The 19,055-nt window shown below is 55.6% G+C and overlaps 2 protein-coding genes across 18 annotated transcripts in view; both read left to right on the forward strand.

Annotated features, from left to right (window-relative positions):
* Positions 1-11,097, forward strand: part of PUF60 (poly(U) binding splicing factor 60) — a 32,484-nt gene extending 21,387 nt beyond the window's left edge. For all 5 annotated transcript variants that reach the window (XM_053245745.1, XM_053245746.1, XM_053245747.1 and 2 more), the window contains 3 exons: positions 9-153; positions 10,213-10,448; positions 10,677-11,097. In XM_053245745.1, the coding sequence (XP_053101720.1) occupies positions 9-153; positions 10,213-10,448; positions 10,677-10,976 (681 nt within the window). In that variant the 3' untranslated portion in view covers positions 10,977-11,097. The remainder of the gene's footprint in view (positions 1-8; positions 154-10,212; positions 10,449-10,676) is intronic.
* A 7,355-nt stretch (positions 11,098-18,452) lies between these two features.
* Positions 18,453-19,055, forward strand: part of SCRIB (scribble planar cell polarity protein) — a 111,083-nt gene continuing 110,480 nt past the window's right edge. For 4 of the 13 annotated variants that reach the window (XR_008306168.1, XM_053245733.1, XM_053245730.1 and 1 more), the window contains exon 1: positions 18,453-18,824. Coding sequence is in view for 12 of the 13 variants with exons in the window: in XM_053245733.1 (XP_053101708.1) it covers positions 18,663-18,824 (162 nt within the window). In the remaining variant the exon portion in view is untranslated. The remainder of the gene's footprint in view (positions 18,825-19,055) is intronic. The other 9 variants (XM_053245734.1, XM_053245728.1, XM_053245729.1 and 6 more) reach the window with 7 other exon arrangements.

Below are 19,055 nucleotides of genomic sequence, written 5' to 3' on the forward strand. Positions count from 1 at the left end.
TGTTGTAGGAAGCGGTGGCCGGCGTGGCAGGTGCAGCAGTCCTCAGCACCTTAGCAACTCCAGGGCTGGTGACTCCGGCCCTGACCTTGGCGCAGCCTCTGGGGGCCTTGCCACAAGCTGTGATGGCAGCGCAAGCGCCAGGTGTCATCACAGGTGAGTCTGGAGGGCGGGGCAACCCCGGAGAGCTAGTGCAGCCTCAGGCCCATCCTGCCCCACAGATGCCTCTCGCAAGCTCACAAGCAGGAGGCAGCCACGGGCGGCACCCTCTCCTGCCGGGGCTCCCTGCCTGCAGCTGGTCCTAGGAGGCTTCTTGCCTCGGAACCTGGAGGTAGCCGATAGCCGTCAGGACTAGTGGCCATGGAGAGACTGTCCTCCATGGATTGGTCGAAGCCCCACTATAAGCCATCCAGGCTGGTGGCCATCACCACATCCCATGGCAGAGAATGCCATAGATCCAATTAGGCGCTGTGTGGGGAAGGACTTCCTTTTGTCGGCTTAAGTCTCTTAACAGTCAGTTTTGTGGGATGAACTCTGGTTTGCGCGGTGCGGGGCAGGAGGAAAGCTTTTGCCATCTATTTTTCAACACCATACGTAGTTTTATACACCTTTTATCACGCCTTCCTAAGCTAAAAAGACCCAGGTGCTGTAGTCTTGCCACATAAGGAAGGTGGTCCAGGCCCTTGACCAACTTGGCTGCCCTCTTCTGCACCTTCTCCAGTTCTACAATGCTCCTTTTGCGATATGGTGACCAGCACTGTACAAAGTACTCCAAATGTGGCCACGCCATAGATTTTTATACGGGCATTATAATATTAGCATTTTATTTTCAACCCCCTTCCTGATGATCCCGAGCACGGAGTTTGCCCTTTTCACTGCTGCTGCGCAGTGAGTCGACACTTTCAAGGGTCTGTCGATCACGACTTCCAGATCTCTCTCCTGGTCGGTCACCGACAGATCAGACCCCATCAGTGTAGAGGTGGAGTTCTTTATGCTCCCGTGTGCGTCACTTTATACTCTACTTGGCGTAGTGGTTAGAGTGTGGGGCGCCGATTGGGGAGGTTCATGTCTGAAGCACTGTTTAGCCTGGAATCTGTGTGGGTGCCTTTGGGCCGGCCACCTTGTTCCAGCTGCTGCTGCTGCTCCTCCTACTTGGTCTAAGTTACCTTACAGGGTTGCAGTGATGATGGAGAGCGGGGGCGGCGGTTGTACACCCCTTGTGAGCACCTTGGAGGCAAAGCAGGGTCAGCGTGTAAGAAGGGAAGGAGAGCGAGGTCCTGGACCCGGCCCCTCTTGTCCCTCCGGGACTGGCTGCCCACCAGTGCCCCATCAAGAGCACAGGATGATAGGAAAATGTCTGCCTGTCTGCTCTTCAGAATTGCTTAAGCCTCTTCCTTACCCCTTCGTTTAATTGGTTTTCCCCCAATCAAAATGGCCCAGGCACTTTTCTCTTTACTCGGAAGGAAGGGGCTCCAATCCCTTGATCATTTTCATTGCCCTTCTCTGCACCTCTTCCAGCCCTACAATGTCCTTTTTCAAGACAGGGCAACCAAAATGGCACTCAGATCTCTAGAATGGCATTCTGACCCTGATGTTGCAATGATATATTTGTTTTCAAAACAGATTCCAGTTTCATCAGACTGAAGTTATGTGTTCATATCTCATGCTTTATCTGTATTAATGAACACATTAGTGCTTTTTACGTTACTTTTAACTTGATTTACTTAATAATATTTGACCGTGTATTCTGATCCCCCCCCCGCACCCTGCAGATATGTTTGTGTAAGAGGCTCAAATATTTGAGATTAGACAACATCCCTTTCCAAAGAGGAACCCGGCAAGGCTGTTGCTGCTCCTTTGCAGGGGATGTCAGGAGCTGTGCTGGCATCGCAGGGGCCTCAGGCCCTGGGGCACAAGTCTCTGGCTTGGAGGCAGCCACAGAAGGCACATGACCCTTGGCTGCTTGCAAAGCAAAGTCAGTGGGACAGCGTAGTTCCGTGTCAGTTGTCAGAAGTCAGATTGATGCAAAAAAAATTGCTTGGAATAAGCTGTCTTGATATAGTCTGGGCAAATTCATTGATACAAGCCATGAAAACACCTGGTAATGACTCATTGCTGATCCCAAAAATCTCCTTTAAAACAATCATGAGGAACAAACGGGAAAAACAAAGAACGGCCTACAAAAGCTTTGAATACTGTGTATGGTTCTGGTCAATCTAGGACAGGCCTGCTCAGCATTGCCCCGCCTCCCGCTGTTTTTGAACTACAACTCCCATAATCCCCAGCCACAGCGGCCAATACCCAGGGATTATGGGAGTTGTAGGCCAACATCTGCAGGAGAACCAAAGTTGAGCAGCCCTGATCTAGGAACATTCGCCTTCTGGGTCAACCCCTTGGCCTGTCTGCTCCCTCTGTATTGTCCACACTGACTGGCAACAACTCTCCTACCAAGGCTTTCCTCTGTTGGTGAACATCCGCACTGGGTCTGCTGCTCTGGAGCCAGCCCCTGCCTTGGGCTACTTGCCTTGTCTGCCCTTCAAGGGACCCTTTTAAGATGTCCTCCCTTTCTCCCTCCGTGGGGCTTTCTTCTTCTGTCTTCCTGTTCTTTTTCTCTCTGGAGGAAAAACACACATTTTTACTCTTTCATTGGCTGTCCCTGGCAATGTGCCCTCCCAACCGGCTCAGACCCACTAAAGGCCACCGAGGGACTTGAAGAAGCACGTCTCTTCCTTGCAGAGTCTGGATGGCTCCTTCGCCAGCTGCTTCTGCAGAGTGGCTGCTGCTTGCCAGGCCCCACGGCCACCCTCTCTCCCGCCTGAAGCACCGAAGAGCCCAGGAGCACTGCTCCGTGCCTCCCTCCTCCCCCTCCGCGTGGAGCCGAGAGGAGCCCCAGGCTGTGGCGGGAGCCAGCCTGGTGGTCTGAGCAGGGCAGAGTGGGGCTTCTCCCCCACCATCCCCACAGCCCCTCCTGGGGAGGCTGTGCTGAGAGCCACCAAGATGGCCGCCCTGCTGCAGGCCGACACCGTGTGGCTAGAGATGGAAGGAGTGGGATGGAGCGCCCAGCTTGTTCCCACCCTCTGTGTCCTCTGGGACGTGGTTGGAGAAGGCTCTTGTCCCAAGCCACTTTTCCGTAGAGAGGTCTGTTTTGCTGCCCAGTCCCGACCGGCCTCGGTGCACGTGGTTCCTGACCTGCAGCTGGCATGCATCCCTTTGAACCTTCCCCAGGCCAGCCTCAAGCCTGTGAAGTCCGTCTCTGTCCACCGACTCTCCTTCAAGGTGGCCTTTCTAGTTGCTGTCTGGCAGAGTGGCAGGCATGAATGGGTCCCTCTGGTAAGCAGGGCTTGCCTTGGCGTGCACTTGGGCGGCTGACTTCCGGTGCGCCGCGCACTGCCTGCTGAACCCTATTCCCTGGAGGGGAGGGGCTCTGGCTCAGAGGGGGAGCCTTGGCTTGCACGCAGCATCTGCAGGGAGGGCTGCTGGGAAAGCCACCCAGCCGAAACCACCTTGGGGGGGCCTCTGCCAGTCAGAGTCGACAGTACTGAGCTAGATGGACCCATGGTCTGACTCTGTTTCAGGCAGCTCCCTGTTTTCCTCTGTCGGCCACAAGCATCTTCCTTCCTTCCTGGCTGTATCCTAACCATCCCAAGGAAAAGGATGTAAGGAAGTTAGGGTTATATTAGCTGCTTCTCGGTTGCTGGGGCCAAGGCCATCTCTACGGGTTATGCTCCAGGGGCAGGACTTAAGTTAATTCATTGAAGAAAGACCCGGGCTGAGGAGGAGGACCCCTCCCAGTTCTTTCAGTCCTGCGTAGCTGTAGGCAGGCTTTTTCTTCACTCCGTATTTTCTAGCCTTCCGCAGCTTTCTATTTTCTATTTCTTGTGCACTGCTGCTTGTTTTTTCCTTCTGCCCTCTCTCTCCTGCAAAAAAGATCATTTTTCCTTTGTTTGTCTCCCCGCTTCCCCCTCCTTCGACCCCCACCATATGGAGCTACCAGGAACGTCTTTAAACATTTGCGTTCCTGCGGGGAAGCCGAAGAGGGACTTTCCAAAGGGCACTAGAGCGCCCGGATCGTCCCTTCCACTGCTGCCCCCACCAGCTGCCGGAGTGCCTTCCGAAGGGGAGCTGGCCGCAGCCACAGCGCGTCTCCTGCCCTTGGGCGTTGGAACGTGCCCCACAGCGGCTCAGCAGACCTCCTCCGGCCTGGGCGAGACGGTGGAGTCCTTTCCTCCCCGGGCTCTACGGAGCAACGCAGCAGCAGCAGCAGGGTGCCTAGTGATCTATCCGCTGCCACTGCCAAGGGAGAGAAGGGCAACATCAGAGGCCAGCATGGAAGTGGCACCTTCCCCAGCGCACCAAGAGGGCGCTGTGCTGAAAAGCCCGCCAAGAATGCGGCTGCTCCGATGGAGGTCCTCTTGGCGCCTACTCTTCCAAATGTGGTGAGCTCTGCCCATGTGGGGGGAGGTACCTCGACCGCTGGGCCCCCTTTTGCTGCCTCCCCTGCCTCTATGCCCCCAGAATGGCAGGCATGTTTCAAGAACGCTGTGGTGGACACCTTTTTGCAGTTGAACTCCCAAAAGCTTAAGAAAAAGCCTAGAAAGAGAAAGCGGAACTCTTCCTCCTCTGGGGAGTCCTCTGAGTCTAGTCCCCCCCTGCCCCCGTCTCCCAAAAAAGCCAAAAAGAAAAGGAAGCACACTAAGGCTTCATCAAAACAGTCTAAAGCCTCCTCCCCTCAGGCCACCAGGGCTCACTCATCTGAACTCTCAGATCGGGATTCTGGGGATCCAGACCACTTAAAGCGCAAGCCTGCATTTCCATTGCAGTATGCCAGACCTGTGGCCTCTGGCGGGGGCTGTGATGTTGAGGAGGTTCAGATGGACTCAGGAGAAGAGGCGTGGACGCCAACTACCCCTTTGGATAAGGAGGAGGGCGAATGGTCGGGGGGCGAAGGGCCTGAACCCTCTCGTGTCTCTCAACGCCTGTTTGGCCCAGAGGACTTTCACCCTTTAATGACTAAAATCCTTACAACTATAGGCTTGCAATCCAAGATCCAACCTGACTCTACTCCCGCTTCTAAGGGTGACTTAGTGTTTCCCAAGGCAAAACCTAAGGACATGCTTCTCCCCTTGCCTGACTGTTTCATTGAAAGCATTAGGGAGGCATAGTCCTTACCCGCCTTGGTGCGCAAGCCCTTGGCAGCGGCGGTGCGTTTTTACTCTGTTCAACAGGAACCAGCGTCTCTTCTGAAAACGCCAAATACAGATGCACCAGTGGCTCAGCTGGTCTCAGATTCGCTGCTGCCACGAGATGGAGAAGTTTCCCTCAAAGAGCCATCTGACAAAGCAGAAATGGCCCTGAAATGGCGGGTACATGGCAACTCTTCTTATGCTACTAGGACATCAGCTGCTGCATCCATGGCCGCCAGGGCCAGCCTCCTCTGGATCGATGACCTCCTTGCTGACTCCCAGACAGACTCTTTCTGCCTTAGACAGCAACTGGTTAAGCTGCAGAAGGCCCAGGCCTTTGTGGCAGACGCCACTCTCAGTGCCATAAGATTCTCTTCTTGAGCATCTTCCGCATCAGTCATGGGAAGGAGGCATTTATGGCTAAAAAGCTGGCAAGCGGACGCCACCTCTAAGGCTAACCTGTCGGCGGTTCCTTACGACGCCAAGAAACTCTTCGGGGAGGCTGCCCTTCAAGAAGTCCTTGTAGAATCCACTGACAAGCAGAAGACCATACCTTCTGCACCCCGCAAACAGGACAAGCCAGCATTCAGACGGTCCTTCCAGTCATTTTGGCCCTTTTGCACCTCTTACAGGCCCTGGGATCGAGACCTCAAGCTGCAGCAAGGAGCCTGGAACCGGCAGCGTTTCCCCTTCAGAACCTCAGGAAATAGACAGTTTCCCTCACAGACGAAACAGTCCAAGCAACAGCTATGACTTGGGCCAGGTCCACCTGGGAGGTCGCCTTTCCGCCTTCCTGCATGCCTGGGAGCAGACTACGACAGACAAATGGGTGCTCAATGTGATCGAACGAGGCTACAGAATAAACGGTCCTCCTCCCCCCCAGATTCCTACCTACCCCGCGCTCAAACTCTTTTACTAAACACTCAAACCTGACCCACGCAATTCAGTGCCTCGTGGAGATTCAAGCCATGGAGCGGGTTCCTCAGGACCAGGTGGGGAGGGGCATTTACTCAGTTCTCTTCACAGTGCCAAAGTGGGACGGCTCCTTCCGAGCGGTGCTGGACCTCAAATTTGTAAACAAGTGGGTGCGGTACAACAGATTTCGGATGGAGATGCTCAGAGCCATCACGGAATCCCTACATCATGGGGATCTTCTCTCATCAGTGGACTTGAAGGAGGCTTAACTCCATATCCCGATCCACCAAGACCGCAGATCCCTCCTGAGATTCAAGTACGCGGGCATTGATTATCAATACACCATCCTCCCCTTCGGGCTGTCCTCAGCCCCCAGGATATTCACAAAGGTCCTGGCCCCCCTCCTGGCAAACCTTCGCCTGTGGGGGATCAGGGCCTTTGCGTACTTAGATGACCTTCTCCTGCAATCTCGCTCCAAGGCGCTTGCCCCCGTCGATCTGCAGACTACCCTACTCACTCTGCGGCGCCACATAGCATTAAAAAGAAGCCAACTGGTCCCCGCACATCGCCTTGGCCATCTCGGAGTTATAATCGACACTCAGCAGGATCGCTTATTTCTCCCACACGACAGATTTCTACTCCTGACTTCAGAAATCCAACAGGCACTGAACTCCCATGCAGTACCCTTGATGACTCTCACAAGGATCTTGGGCCTCATGGTCGCCACACTTGAGTCGGTTCCCTGGGCCCGGTTCCATCTTCGAACCCTTCAGTGGTTTCTCCTGCCTCACCAGACAGCCATATCTCTAAAGAGGCCGGTTCTGCTGACTCTTCCTTCACCGGTACGTAACTCCCTCCTCTGGTGGCTGGCACCCCAGAACTTCCTGCAGGGCAATCGATACATGGACTATCCACGCCTGATAGTAACCACGGATGCCAGCACCAGGGGATGGGGAGCCCACTGTCTCCAACACTCCGCTCAGGGTCGATGGTCTCCTTCTGAGCAGAAGCACTCCCATCAACTGGATGGAGCTGATGGCCATTCGCTTGGCACTTTCCAGCTTCCAGGACATAGTCCAGGGAAAGGATTTCCTCGTGAAGACAGACAATACGACAGCAAAGGCCCACGTGAACAGACGGGGGCACCCGGTCCAGATCACTACATCAAGAGGTGACCCTCCTACTCTCGTGGGCGGAGGAACACCTCCTCTCCATAACAGCACATCATGTCAAAGGCGACCTCAACTCTCTGGCGGAGTGGCTCAGCCGAGAGGACCTCCTTCTGGGCGAGTAGTCACTTTACCCCCGTGTTTTTGATCAATTGGCATGCAGGTGGGAGACCCCGGAGGTCAACCTCTTCGCAACTCCCATCAACACAAAACTCCCGAGGTTCTTCTCGAGGTTTCCATGCACAACCGCGGAGGACACAGACGCCCTGTCCGCAACCTGGCCTCCGGGGGTCTTTACGCCTTTCCACCTATCCCTCTCCTAGCGTGCTTCCTCAGACGCATCAGGACCTTGAAGGCCAAGGTGATACTGGTTTCACCTCACTGGCCTCGTCGCCACTGGTTCGCCGAGCTCCTCCATCTCAGCATCGCGGAACCCTGGCACCTCCCAGTCTCCCCCGACCTCCTATCTCAGGGACCAGTACACCACCCAGATCCAGGTTGGTTTCGGCTAGCTGCATGGAGACTGAGCGGAGGATCCTAGCAGAGGAGAGGATCCCCCAGAATGTCACCACTACTATTCTGGCCTCACGCAGAGACTGCACTAACAGGATATACCAATGCACCTGGAGAGCCTTCCTGCGCTGGTCCTCCCACCATCAGGTCAAGAAGGGCACGGCCTCTATGACTCACCTTCTACAATTTCTCCAGGAGGGTCTGGATAAGGGGCTCAAGCCCAACACATTGAAGAGTCAAGAGATCACTGATCAGCTTGATTGCCGGCACCTCTTGTAGGTCTATGCTTGTCCATCCCCTCCTCAAGCGTTTCCTCCGTGGAGCGATGCTGCTATCGCCTCCGACATCTCACCGTTTCCCCTCCTGGGACTTACACACTATTCTCAGGGCTCTACAGCGGACACCGTTCGAACCTATCAAATCAATCTCTCTCTAAATGTTTTCCTTCAAGCTAGCCTTCCTGGTGGCTGTCACTACTGCCAGACATGTGTCAGAGCTACGGGCCTTGTCGATTCATAAATCTTTCTGTGTGTTCGCGGAGGACTCTGTTCTCCTCATCCCAGATCCCTTTTTCAGACCTAAGGTCCTGTCACAATTCCATCTCTCACAGGACTTATTCCTACCTACCTTCTGTCCACGCCCTCTACATGTCCAAGAAAAACTGTGGCATAAGCTGGACCGGGTGAGGCAGTCTCCTCAGCTACCATCGCTAGTTGGATTCGAGCCTGCATTGTCTCGGCATACGGATCCCAACAACTGCGACCCCCAGCTAGGATCACAGCCCATTCTACTCGAGTGGCAGCTGCATCCGCCGCGTTCTCTACAAACGCTCCTCTGCATGAAATATGCAAGGCCGCAACTTGGAAGAATCCATTGACCTTCACGCGGCACTACAAGCTGGACACCTTTGCCTCTGCCCAGGCAGCGTTTGGCTGACGTGTCCTTCAGAGCATTCTCCCCCAGGATTAGACTAGTGCAGTCCCTCCAGCGAGACGAACAGCTTTGGTATGTCCCGTAGAGATGGCCTTGACCCCAGCAACCGAGAACGGAGCATTGGTTACTCACCGTGAAGGCTTCTTCTGGTTGCTGAGGTCAAGGCCATCTCGACCAGCCTGTTCTGTTCTGGACAACGTCTGAGGGAGACATTCCTGATCTCGGCGTAGCAGGGAGCCGCCACTTGCAGACTTGAACTCTGGGGGTCCCTCTCTCTCTCTTCTCACTGCCCTTTTTCGCTACCTGTAATACCTTCTCTGCTGCATTCTACTGGGCTTGTAGGAACTGGGCGGGGTCATCCTCCATAGCCCGGGTCCTCCTTCAACTAATTAACTTAAGTCCTACCCCTGGAGCATGTGATGAGGATAACCCGTAGAGATGGCCTTGACCTCAGCAACCAGAAGAAGCCTTCATGGTGAGTAACCAATGCTCTTTTTACAGTCCTCTGGTACAGAGCCTGATTATAGGGACAAGTTATATACTTTTGCTAGGAGACCAGCAATTTCACATTTGAGTTCCTTCAGAACTCTTCAGTGGATGCCATCTGGCCCTGGTGATGTGTTAATTTTTGGTTTTTCAAGACTCTTTAGAACATCCTCTCTCATCACTTGCCCAGTTCTATAGCCTCCAAAACTGAGACGCTCCGTTCCGGAACGGGTATATGGTCAGTATCCTCCACCATGAAGACAGATGCAAAGAACTCATTCAGCTTCTCTGCAATCTCCTTATCCTCCTTAATAATCCCTTTCATACCCTCATCATTTAAGGGTCCAACCGCCTCCCTGGCAGGTTTTCTGCTTTTGATCCCTTTAAAGAAGTTTTTATTCCCCTTGACACTAGCTATATGCATCTCAAACACTCCTTACTCTACGTTAGCCATGCTGACGTCCTTCTGAACTTGGTGGTACCTTTCCTCCTCCTTGATATACATTCCATCTGATCTTCTAATGTAGTTTTGAAGAAGTTCCATGCTTTCTGGAGTGATTTGACTCTCTGGCTTTGCCTTTCAACTTCCTTTTTACCAGTCCCCTCATTTTTGAAAATTTCCTCTTCCAAAGTCCAGCACATCTATATTGGACTTCCTTGGTAGTGCTTCACTCACATATAAGATGAATTGGATCACACTATGGCCACTGTTCCCCAGTGGTTCTACAACTCTGACATCTCGCACCAGGTCCTTGGCACGATTCAGGATTAAGTCCAAGATCGCCATCCCTCTGGTTGGTCCCACGACTAACTGTTCTCAGGAGCAGTCATTTAGCATGTCTAGAAATGTGGCCTCTATGTCAATACCCACCTGTGCATTTGCCCAGTCTATGTGAAGGTAATGGAAGTCACCCATGACTATGGCTTCTTGGTCTGCGGTGGGTGTCCTGCCCAGCTTATGGTCTGTCTGTGAGTTGCTTCTGGTGCACATGACTTGATTTATGTCTTACCTGCAGGTGTGACTCCTGCTCGCCCCGCCATTCCTGTCACCATCCCCCAGGTGGGTGTGGTGAACCCCATCTTGGCAAGCCCCCCGACCCTGGGCCTGTTGGAGGTGAAGAAGGAGAAGGAAGAGGAAGAGGTCTTCCAGGAGTCGGAAAGGCCAGAGATGCTCAGTGAACAGGAGCACATGAGTATCTCTGGCAGCAGTGCCCGCCACATGGTGATGCAGAAACTCCTCCGGAAGCAGGAGGTGAGTTGGGGGTGGGGGCGAGGTCCTCCAGTAGACTGCCTGGCGCCTCCCCAGTGATGACACCTGATTACAGTGGGGCCAGTGGGTGGGTAGTTAAACTTCCTAGGGGAGCAGGTGGGTGGGGAGAGGAGGAGAGTGTGGAGAAGGCACCCCACACATGGCTGGAGGGCAGTTGTGCTGTTTTCCCAGAGGTGGGAAGACTAACCTCTCCCTTGGTTCTCCCTACAGTCAACGGTGATGGTTTTGCGCAACATGGTAGACCCCAAGGATATCGATGACGACCTGGAAGGGGAAGTGACAGAAGAGTGTGGCAAGTTTGGGGCTGTCAACAGAGTCATCATCTACCAGGAGAAGCAAGGCGAAGAGGAAGATGCCGAAATCATTGTCAAGATCTTTGTTGAGTTCTCCATGGCCTCAGAGACACACAAAGCCATCCAGGCACTAAACGGGCGCTGGTTTGCAGGCAGGAAGGTGGTGGCTGAGGTCTATGACCAGGAGAGGTTTGACAACAGTGACCTCTCGGCATGAACTCTGCTCCAGAGAGACTCTCGGCTCTTTCCCTGGCCCCAGGTGTTCAGGGGCGCCCCTTGGCCCAGCATTGCCCGTTCCTCTGATGTATGTGTAGTTTTGGATAAAAGTGAAAGGGAAAGTGGGTGTTGTGTGTCTGTGAGCACCCTCCTCTGCTTGACAAGAGGCTTCCGCTGTCCCGTGGCTGTGTCAAGAGTTTCGGGGACTTCCTGACCCACAGGGATGAGGTGGCCGTCCCCAGTAGCAACCAGCCATGCTGCCAAGATTTGCTCGTTACTGCCCGGTGGGCTTCTGTAGGGGAGCAAGGGCTCAATGCCGGCCTCCGCCGGCCCCATCAGTCCTTCTGAGTCGAACCTCCTGCAGAGAGGGAGGCTGGGTCCATCCAGGTGGATCAGTCCAGGCCCTTCACAGGTTGAAACGAGTGCTGTGTGTGGCCCGAGAGCCAGAGTTCACGGGAGGAGTGTCCAGTCCCTGCACCGCTTGTGCTCTCAGGACCTGGATCTCACAAAGGAAAGGCTGAGGTGGGAGGGAGGATGGCAGGTGGGGGGTTATGCTGAAAATGTGTCTGGTGCTGGAAAGGGGGAAGGGCAGTTCCCTCAAAGATAGGCTGCTCTTGGCCAAAGAGGCTTGGCCCTGTGCAGACACGCGTGTGTGGTGGCGAGCACAGGGCTTGCTCCCCAAAGTGGCTGTGACCTCCTCCAAGGCTCCTGCAGTCACACTGGAGGGGAGATGTCCGGCCTTTCCCTTCCACTGTGACCGCCAAGCTGAGCAGTGGCTCTTGCCTCCTGAGAAAGCCGCCCTCCCCCTGGGAAGGATTCAGCGCCAGCGGGACAGAAGGCCCGGCCCTCCGGGGACTTGGAGGCCTGTTTCTGAGCAGCCTCTTGCTTGTGGGAAGGCAACAGTGCCGCTGCTCAGCTTGGCAGTCCCAGTGGAAGGGAAAGACCCGGGCCTCTCGCCTCCTCGGCGCCTGCAGGAGCCTGCGATCCCTCCGGAGCTCAGCGCCGGAACGCGGGGGCCTGCTTGCGTGCAGAGGGCTCCAGCTTCTGTCCTCCACACCTGCCTTTGATAGCGGCGCGGGAAGTGCAGGGCGTGGGCAGGCCTGCTCCCTGGGAGGAGGGGGTCATGGGGCTGCTGCCTCTCGCCAGTGCCTGCCTGGTCTCCAGAGCTCGAAGCAGTGGGGGGCCCGAGTACTGAGAGGGGCCCCAGCTGCCCCCCCCCCCCCCCATCGGCCTCTCTTTTAAATCCGTTGCCCTGAAAATATTTCTGTTGCCGGGTGGGATAAAAGCTGACAAGGCATGTCTCCTCTCCAGCGCCTTGCACAAGGCAACCACTTCTAAAGCTGCCTTCGACGGAGTCAGGTCCTTGGCCCGTCTCTTCCAGGATTGTCTGCTCCGACTGGCAGCAGCTCTCTCTGAGGTTTCAGCCCGGAGTCTTTCCCAGCCCCACCTGGAGATGCTTCCGGGGGGTGAACCTGGGACCTTCTGCGGGCCAAGCTGCCGCTGAGCTACAGCCTCTGTCAGACGCCTGGCTGCAGGGCAGAAGTCAAGGGTTTGTATTTGGTGCATGGAGCACCTGCTTTCCTGGAAACCAGTTTGTTCCCTTGAGGCCAAGGGGCCTGGCTGGGAGATGCTGAAAGAAGCCGGGTTGGGCTGAGGGATGTGCCGGAAGTGCCTGGCTCCCAGTTCCTGTCAAGGAGAAGATGGGTCAGACAGGAGGAGGCCTCTTTCCCCTTTAGAACAGGCCTGCTCAACTTTGGCCCTCCTGCAGATGAGGGCCTACAACTCCCATAGTCCCTGGCTATTGGCCACTGTTGCTGGGGATTATGGTAGTCCAAAAACAGCTGTGGGGGGCAAAGTTTAGCAGGCCTGTTTTAGAAGGAATCTACTCCTCAAGTGGCAAGCAGATATCCTCGGGGCGAGGGGGGGGCCCTCAGCAGTGGCCGATTCAGGAACAGAGTTGGGCTTGTGACAGGAGTGCAGACAGCATGGAGACTTGCCGCTCTTGTGCCCAGGAGGAGCCTGGGAGGGGCGGCTGTGGAGTCCCAGAGCTTGGGAAAGGTTGCCTGCTGACTTTAAGACCAGAGCCCAGGGTGTCTGACTGCTGGTACCCGCAGCAATTCTTCCTCTTCCTCTGGAAAGGAGAGCTGGTCTTGTGGTAGCAAGCAGGACCGGTCCCCTTAGCTAAGCAGGGTCTGCCCTGGCTGCATATGAAAGGGAGATTAGAAGTGTGAGCACTGCAAGAGATTCCCCTCAGGGGATGATGGAGCCGCTCTGGGAAGAGCAGCAGAAGGTTCCCAGTTCCCTCCCTGGCAGCCTCTCCAACGAGATAGGGCTGAGAGAGACTCCTGCCTGCAACCTTGGAGAAGCCGCTGCCAGTCTGGGTAGATAATACTGAGCTAGATAGAACTATGGTCTGACTCAGAATATGGCAGCTACCTATGTTCCCTGGACAGAGCCAGCTGGACAGGCAGTTCATACCCTCTATAAACGACTTTGATGAGGGAGTCGAAAGGATGCTTCTTGAATTTGCAGAGGACACAAAGCTAGGGGGATAGCTAACACCTTCGAAGACAGAATCCAGATTCAGTCCGGACAGGCTTGAACACGGCAAAGAGGACAAGATGGAAGTTCAACAGAGACAAGTGTAAAGCCCTGTGTTTGGGTAAGAAAAAACCAGGTGCACAAGCATAGGATGTGGGTCAGAAGGGCATGTTAAGAGGATCTCGGTGTTGGTTGAGTTCTTAAAGAATTCAGATGTGAAACTGCTGACCGCTTAACCAAAGTGTGTAACTTGTCCCTAAAATCGGCCTCTGTGCCTGAGGACTGGAAAGATGCCAATGTAAGTCCAATTTTAAAAGGGGTGGGGATGGTCCAGAGAGGATTCGGTTAACTACAGGCCAGTCAATTTAACGTCTGTTCCAGGTAAGCTGACAGAAAGCATTTTCAAAGAAAACTCTCAAGCAGAAGAGCCAGAGTTCTTCCTGGGGAAGGACCCACATATTGGGAGTCTTTGACCCAACCCAAGAACCGGTGGAGTCCCTTAGCTAAGCAGTCCAGTCTCATGATGAGTGGATGGCGCACCTGAAGCCTCCTTGCGTGTCTGCAGAGAAGAAGTGTGTTTAGGGGGAAAGTGGAAATGGACGCTTTGAGTTTAAAAATGGGACTGGGTGGAACTGCCTGCCCCTCTCGTGCGGCTTCTTTCGTTTCGCCCATGTGCCGGCTGTGAAACGGGGAGAGGGGCTATTTAAACTGCATTGGAATTTGGGGGAGAAAACCATGAATAGTCAAAATGACCCACCATGATATCGACGTTGACTTAGATGAAGGTGGCCCTGTGAATGGGTGAAATCACTATTTGAGGGCAACCTGTGGGGGTCATAGGTGTGTGTGCAAAAGGGAAGTAAAAGAATTTGAAATTTGTAGGATTTCAACTTCAAACATGATTCATTTTTGACTGCCATATATGGTAAATTTGAATCATAGTAAATGTGAATCTGAGAAAGATCTGCTTTTCTTGAGCATGATGTCATTTTGGAATTATTGATCTAACTAGCTGAACCCGCACAGAGCATCTGTGCAGTAGTTCACTTCCTTTTTGGGGTTAGTTGGGAGAATTTGTTTGGCTGGTCCTCCCACAGCTCTCTCGCCCGCCCTGTCTCTGCCCCCCGCGCGCCTCTCTCGCTCGCTAGAGTCTGTGGCCACCACCGTGGTCTTTTACACCACGCTTCTTTTACAATATAAAGACAACAAGGTGTGAAGAATTCAACTATACAGGATGCGGTGGAAATGAAAACAACTTTGTTACTCAGAAGGACTGTTGTAAGGTCTGTCGGAAAGCAGGGAGAAAACCAAGTTTTGAGAGAATAACTGTTTGGAAACCAAGAAAACCCTTTTACAGCTTGGTCTTTTACAGCGTGGGCCGGCCAATTCTCCTCCTCCTGGGTGTGCCAGCCAATCAGGCGCCTCCGCAGCCCAGCCAATCAGCTGGGCTGCCAGGACGCATTTTCCCCAGGCGCACCTAGGAGAAATATATATATAAGATTATTGAGTATTGAAATCTGTTAATAGTTAAAATATGGTTATTCAGAATTTCTTCAAAAAAGTACAAAAACATTTAAATTTTCATGGAGTATATCCTGGTGTAAAAAGTGGTGCATTCATCTCATTTCAGTATAAGGGATGCGTATATAAAATGTGTCGTCTGTATGTCAGCAGGAAGTATGTTTTTCTTCAAAATATATAACTGATGTGACCATCGCCACACCTTAAAAAGGATATGGTAGAGCTGGAAAAGGTGCAGAGAAGGACAACCAAAATGACCAGGGGGCTGGAGGCTCCCCTATGAGGAAAGAGGACGACATTGGGGCCTTTTTCGTTTAGAAAGAAGGCAGGTAAGCGGAGTGATGATAGAGTGCGGCTAGAGAGAGAATTTCTCCCTCTCTCATAACGTTAGACTCCAGGGTCATCCGTTGAAACGACCTGCTGGGAGATTCAGGACAGACACAAGGAAGCACTTCTTGACACGACGTTGTGTCGTTTGCTGCCACTGGATTTGGTGATGGCCACCGATCTAGAGGGGTTTAAAAGGGGATGATGAGACAAACTCCTGGAGGAGTTCGGGGCAGTCCGTGGCGACCAGCCTGGAGCGCTGGATCTTCCCCTCAGGACCAGCGGGGGCATCATGCCCCTGCCAGCCAGGAGCTAGAGAACACCGACAGGAGGGGGCAGCCTCCCTCTTCCCTCCACTTGTGGGAGCTTCCCGGAGGCACCTGGCTGGGGACTGTGTGAAAGTCCCCAGCGTGTCCGGCCCCCCTCAAGAACCACTCCCTCATCCTCACCCCACCGGTTAGTCAGGCCTTGTCTTGGGCACACCTGGGTCCTCACGGGGGGCGGGGGGGGAGGAAGTCCCGCCATGTGGCATCAACTCGTATGCATCTGCCCCACCCTCTTGTCGCCTTTTCCCAAGAAACCACAAAGCCCCAAGCACGGTAGCCTTCTGGCCATTCCTGGTGGCCCTCTCTCCCCGGCACCATTCCTGGTGAGGGCTGCAGATGTGGCATATTCCCAACGCAGCCCGTGCTCCAAATGTGACTGCAGGCCCATCAGTTCTTTGCATGGCATGGTAACAGAAGCAGCTCCCGGTTCGACGCCACCCCCGTTGGGTGCATCACGTTGCCAATCTGTTGCCTGTTCTCCCTCCCGGGCTCTTTGCAGTTCTTCCAGCAGTTCTCTCCTTCCTTGCCTGCTAATTTCACCCAGGAAGAGACCTAGGGAGTGAACTTGCTTGCCGGCAGCTTTGTCCAAATCCAGCGATATCAGGGCTACCCGCCTGCTTGCTGGCATCTTCGAAGAGGTGAAAGAGGCAAGGCTGCTCTTGGCAGCGGTCATGCTGACCTCTTCGAGAAGATATCTTCTAAATGCTTGATCATTTCACCTGGACTCCTGCTTTTCTCCAACGGACTTGCAAGTGGGGTGAAGGTAACTGGTTGGGAACTTCCTGGACCCCCCCCTTTAAAACAATCCGTGTTACGAGGACTATTTTCCAATCCAATTTGTTCCAGCTGGAGGAGGGAGGGAGAGACATTGACCCTAACCGGCCCCCAGTAGGGCTCCTTGAAGGGCCCTCTTGCATGAGGGGAGGCCAGACTGCATTGAGAGCTGGGCTGGAGAGGGAAGCCCTGAAGAAGCAGGCGGCCAGTCTCCTCCTCGTCTTCACTGACCAAGCCTCCCACCCCCCCCCCCGGGAAAATGGTCTCCCTCTCACCAACTGGTGCCACTAGGCTGCATATGGCCCGCCTGATCTCAGGACAGCAGGATTTCCTGCCCCACTTCTCAAAATGGCCATTTCCTCTCGCTTTTGCTTTCATCGAGGCTCAGCTACTCCATGTTTCGAAAGGGTTGCAAAAGTTGCAAATTAAAATGTATTTTAAAGGCTAAGAACTATAAAAACTAAAGAACCTACCAGCTATAAACAGAGATGGAACATTAAAAAGCCTCTTTAAAAAGATGTGTTTTCAATCGGCGATTTTGAAAACGCTGAGGGAGGGAGCATGGCGAAGGTCTTCAGGGGGGTGTTCCAAAGCCAAGGGGCCTCCATTGTGCGAACAGGTTCAAAGAGCCTGGGCTGCCAATGAAAAGGGCCGCAGAGGGGTCTGGCTCGGGCTGTGGAAGAGCCCCCAGCGCACCCCCCTGCCCCCCCGGGCTCCGGAGCGCCCCGATTAGACTCCAGAGCGTACCTCCCTGCCCCCCCCACTCCCCTCAGACTGGCAGTAACCTGCATGCATGCCACACTCACATGTGGGGCGCATGTGGGGGTTACTTCTGCTCACTTCTGGTCCACGGAGAGGACGGGGCGGCAGGGAGGTACCGTGCCCCCCTGCCAGATCGGTTTTACAGCGAGTGCCACAGAGGGAAGGAAACGCAGTGTGTGTGGGGGTGGGGGGGTAAGTGTGCCCCCGCCTTTAAAGTTAGTTATCCTCCCGCCTTCGAACTGCCGGGTGTTCAAACCTGTTTGGAGTCCCATAAAAGGACCTCCGAACAGGTTCATGCAGGTCCCTACCCACCCCCAGGCAAGAGGTCTGTGCCTGCCCTCTCTCCTGCTGCTGTGGCTCCGGCCCTGCCTCTGGGATTGAGAGGCATCCTGCCTTGCAGGCTGGAGGTGGCCTTTAAGCCCTCCGACTAGTAGCCGTTGATAGACCTCTCCTCCATGAAGTTATTTATATCCACACCCCTCTTGAAGCCATCCCGGTTGTTGGCTGTCACCACATCCTGTGGCAGAGAGTTCCATGGGTCAATGACGACGACTTCCACGGGTGGGTCCTAGCTTTCCCGGCCTCCAGTTTCATGGGGTGACCCCTGGTCCTGGTGTGGGGCGGGGGGAGGGGGTTTTCTCTTTCGGCCCCCCTCCGCACGCCAGGCTCGATGTGACAGGCTTGAGCGGGGTCCGTCTCCCCGGAACTGCCTCTCGGAGTCCACACCGCTGCAGCCTGGCCGGCGGAGGGAGGCCACCCCGGGCCCCCCTGCGGACACCCCGGCTGAGCCCAGCAGCAGCAGCAGCAGCAGCGCCTCTTGCAGGGGCGTCACTAGACCCGGGCAAGGAGGGGGTTGTCTGCCCCCCCCGCAAGTCACATGACTGACCCCCCCGGCCCACTCCACCCTTGCCACGCCCCTGCCGCTCCTCGAGGGGGGCGGCGCGAGGGGTTGGGGGTCATTCCTCCCGGCCCCCCTCCTTGCCTGCTGCAGGGCGGAGGCTTCTAAGCGGCACGTACCCGCTTCCTTTACATGGGAACGTTCAATCTAGCTGCGGATCTGCGCGCACTTACAAAAGCACAACTGCCACTTCAGCCCCTCCCGCCATGTTTACGAGCTCAGCCGGCAAAGGAGGGGCAAACCCGAGGAGCGACGCCTGGAGGAGCCCGCAGCGGCGGCGGCGACGTCTGCGGCTGCGCTGGGCTGCGGGGGAGGCGCCTCCCTTGCCCCGCCCCCCCGGCGCCGAGGATGCCGGGAGCAGTAGTTCCTTGGCGAGGGAGGGCCTCTGCCTCACTCTTCCAGCGTGCCTTGCGGCGGCGGCGGCAGCGGGGGCCCCGGACTGGCCCGGCCGGTGGAGGCGGGGCGGCGGCGGCAGGTCGGGCGGTGGGTCGGGCGGGGCCCGGGAGCCGGAGCCGGCGGCGGCGGCGGGGGGGGGAGGATGCTGCGCTGCATGCCCCCGCTGTGGCGCTGCAACCGGCAGGTGGAGGTGGTGGACCGGCGGCGCTGCTCGCTCCAGGCCGTGCCGGACGACGTCTACCGCCACAGCCGCTCCCTCGAGGAGCTCCTGCTCGACGGTAACCAGCTCCGCGAACTCCCCAAGGTAAGGGGGCGCCGGCGCCAGCGAGCGAGCGAGCGAGCGAGCGAGCCACCCCCCCTCCCTCCCCCAGGCCGAGGTGGGGGCGGGGGGGGCGCGCCCGGCTGCAAGTGCAGCTGCTGCCTGCGAGAGGCCCCGCCCGGAGCAGGAGGAGGAGGAGGCCGCCCCCGCCCCGCCCCGCCCCGCAGGGGACCCCCCCGCTCTCCCGCTCCCCCGCGCCCGGCTCCGGGGCTTCCC

The sequence above is a fragment of the Hemicordylus capensis genome, chromosome 4, assembly GCF_027244095.1.
Source record: "Hemicordylus capensis ecotype Gifberg chromosome 4, rHemCap1.1.pri, whole genome shotgun sequence".
In the NCBI taxonomy this organism is placed as follows: Eukaryota; Metazoa; Chordata; class Lepidosauria; order Squamata; family Cordylidae; genus Hemicordylus; species Hemicordylus capensis.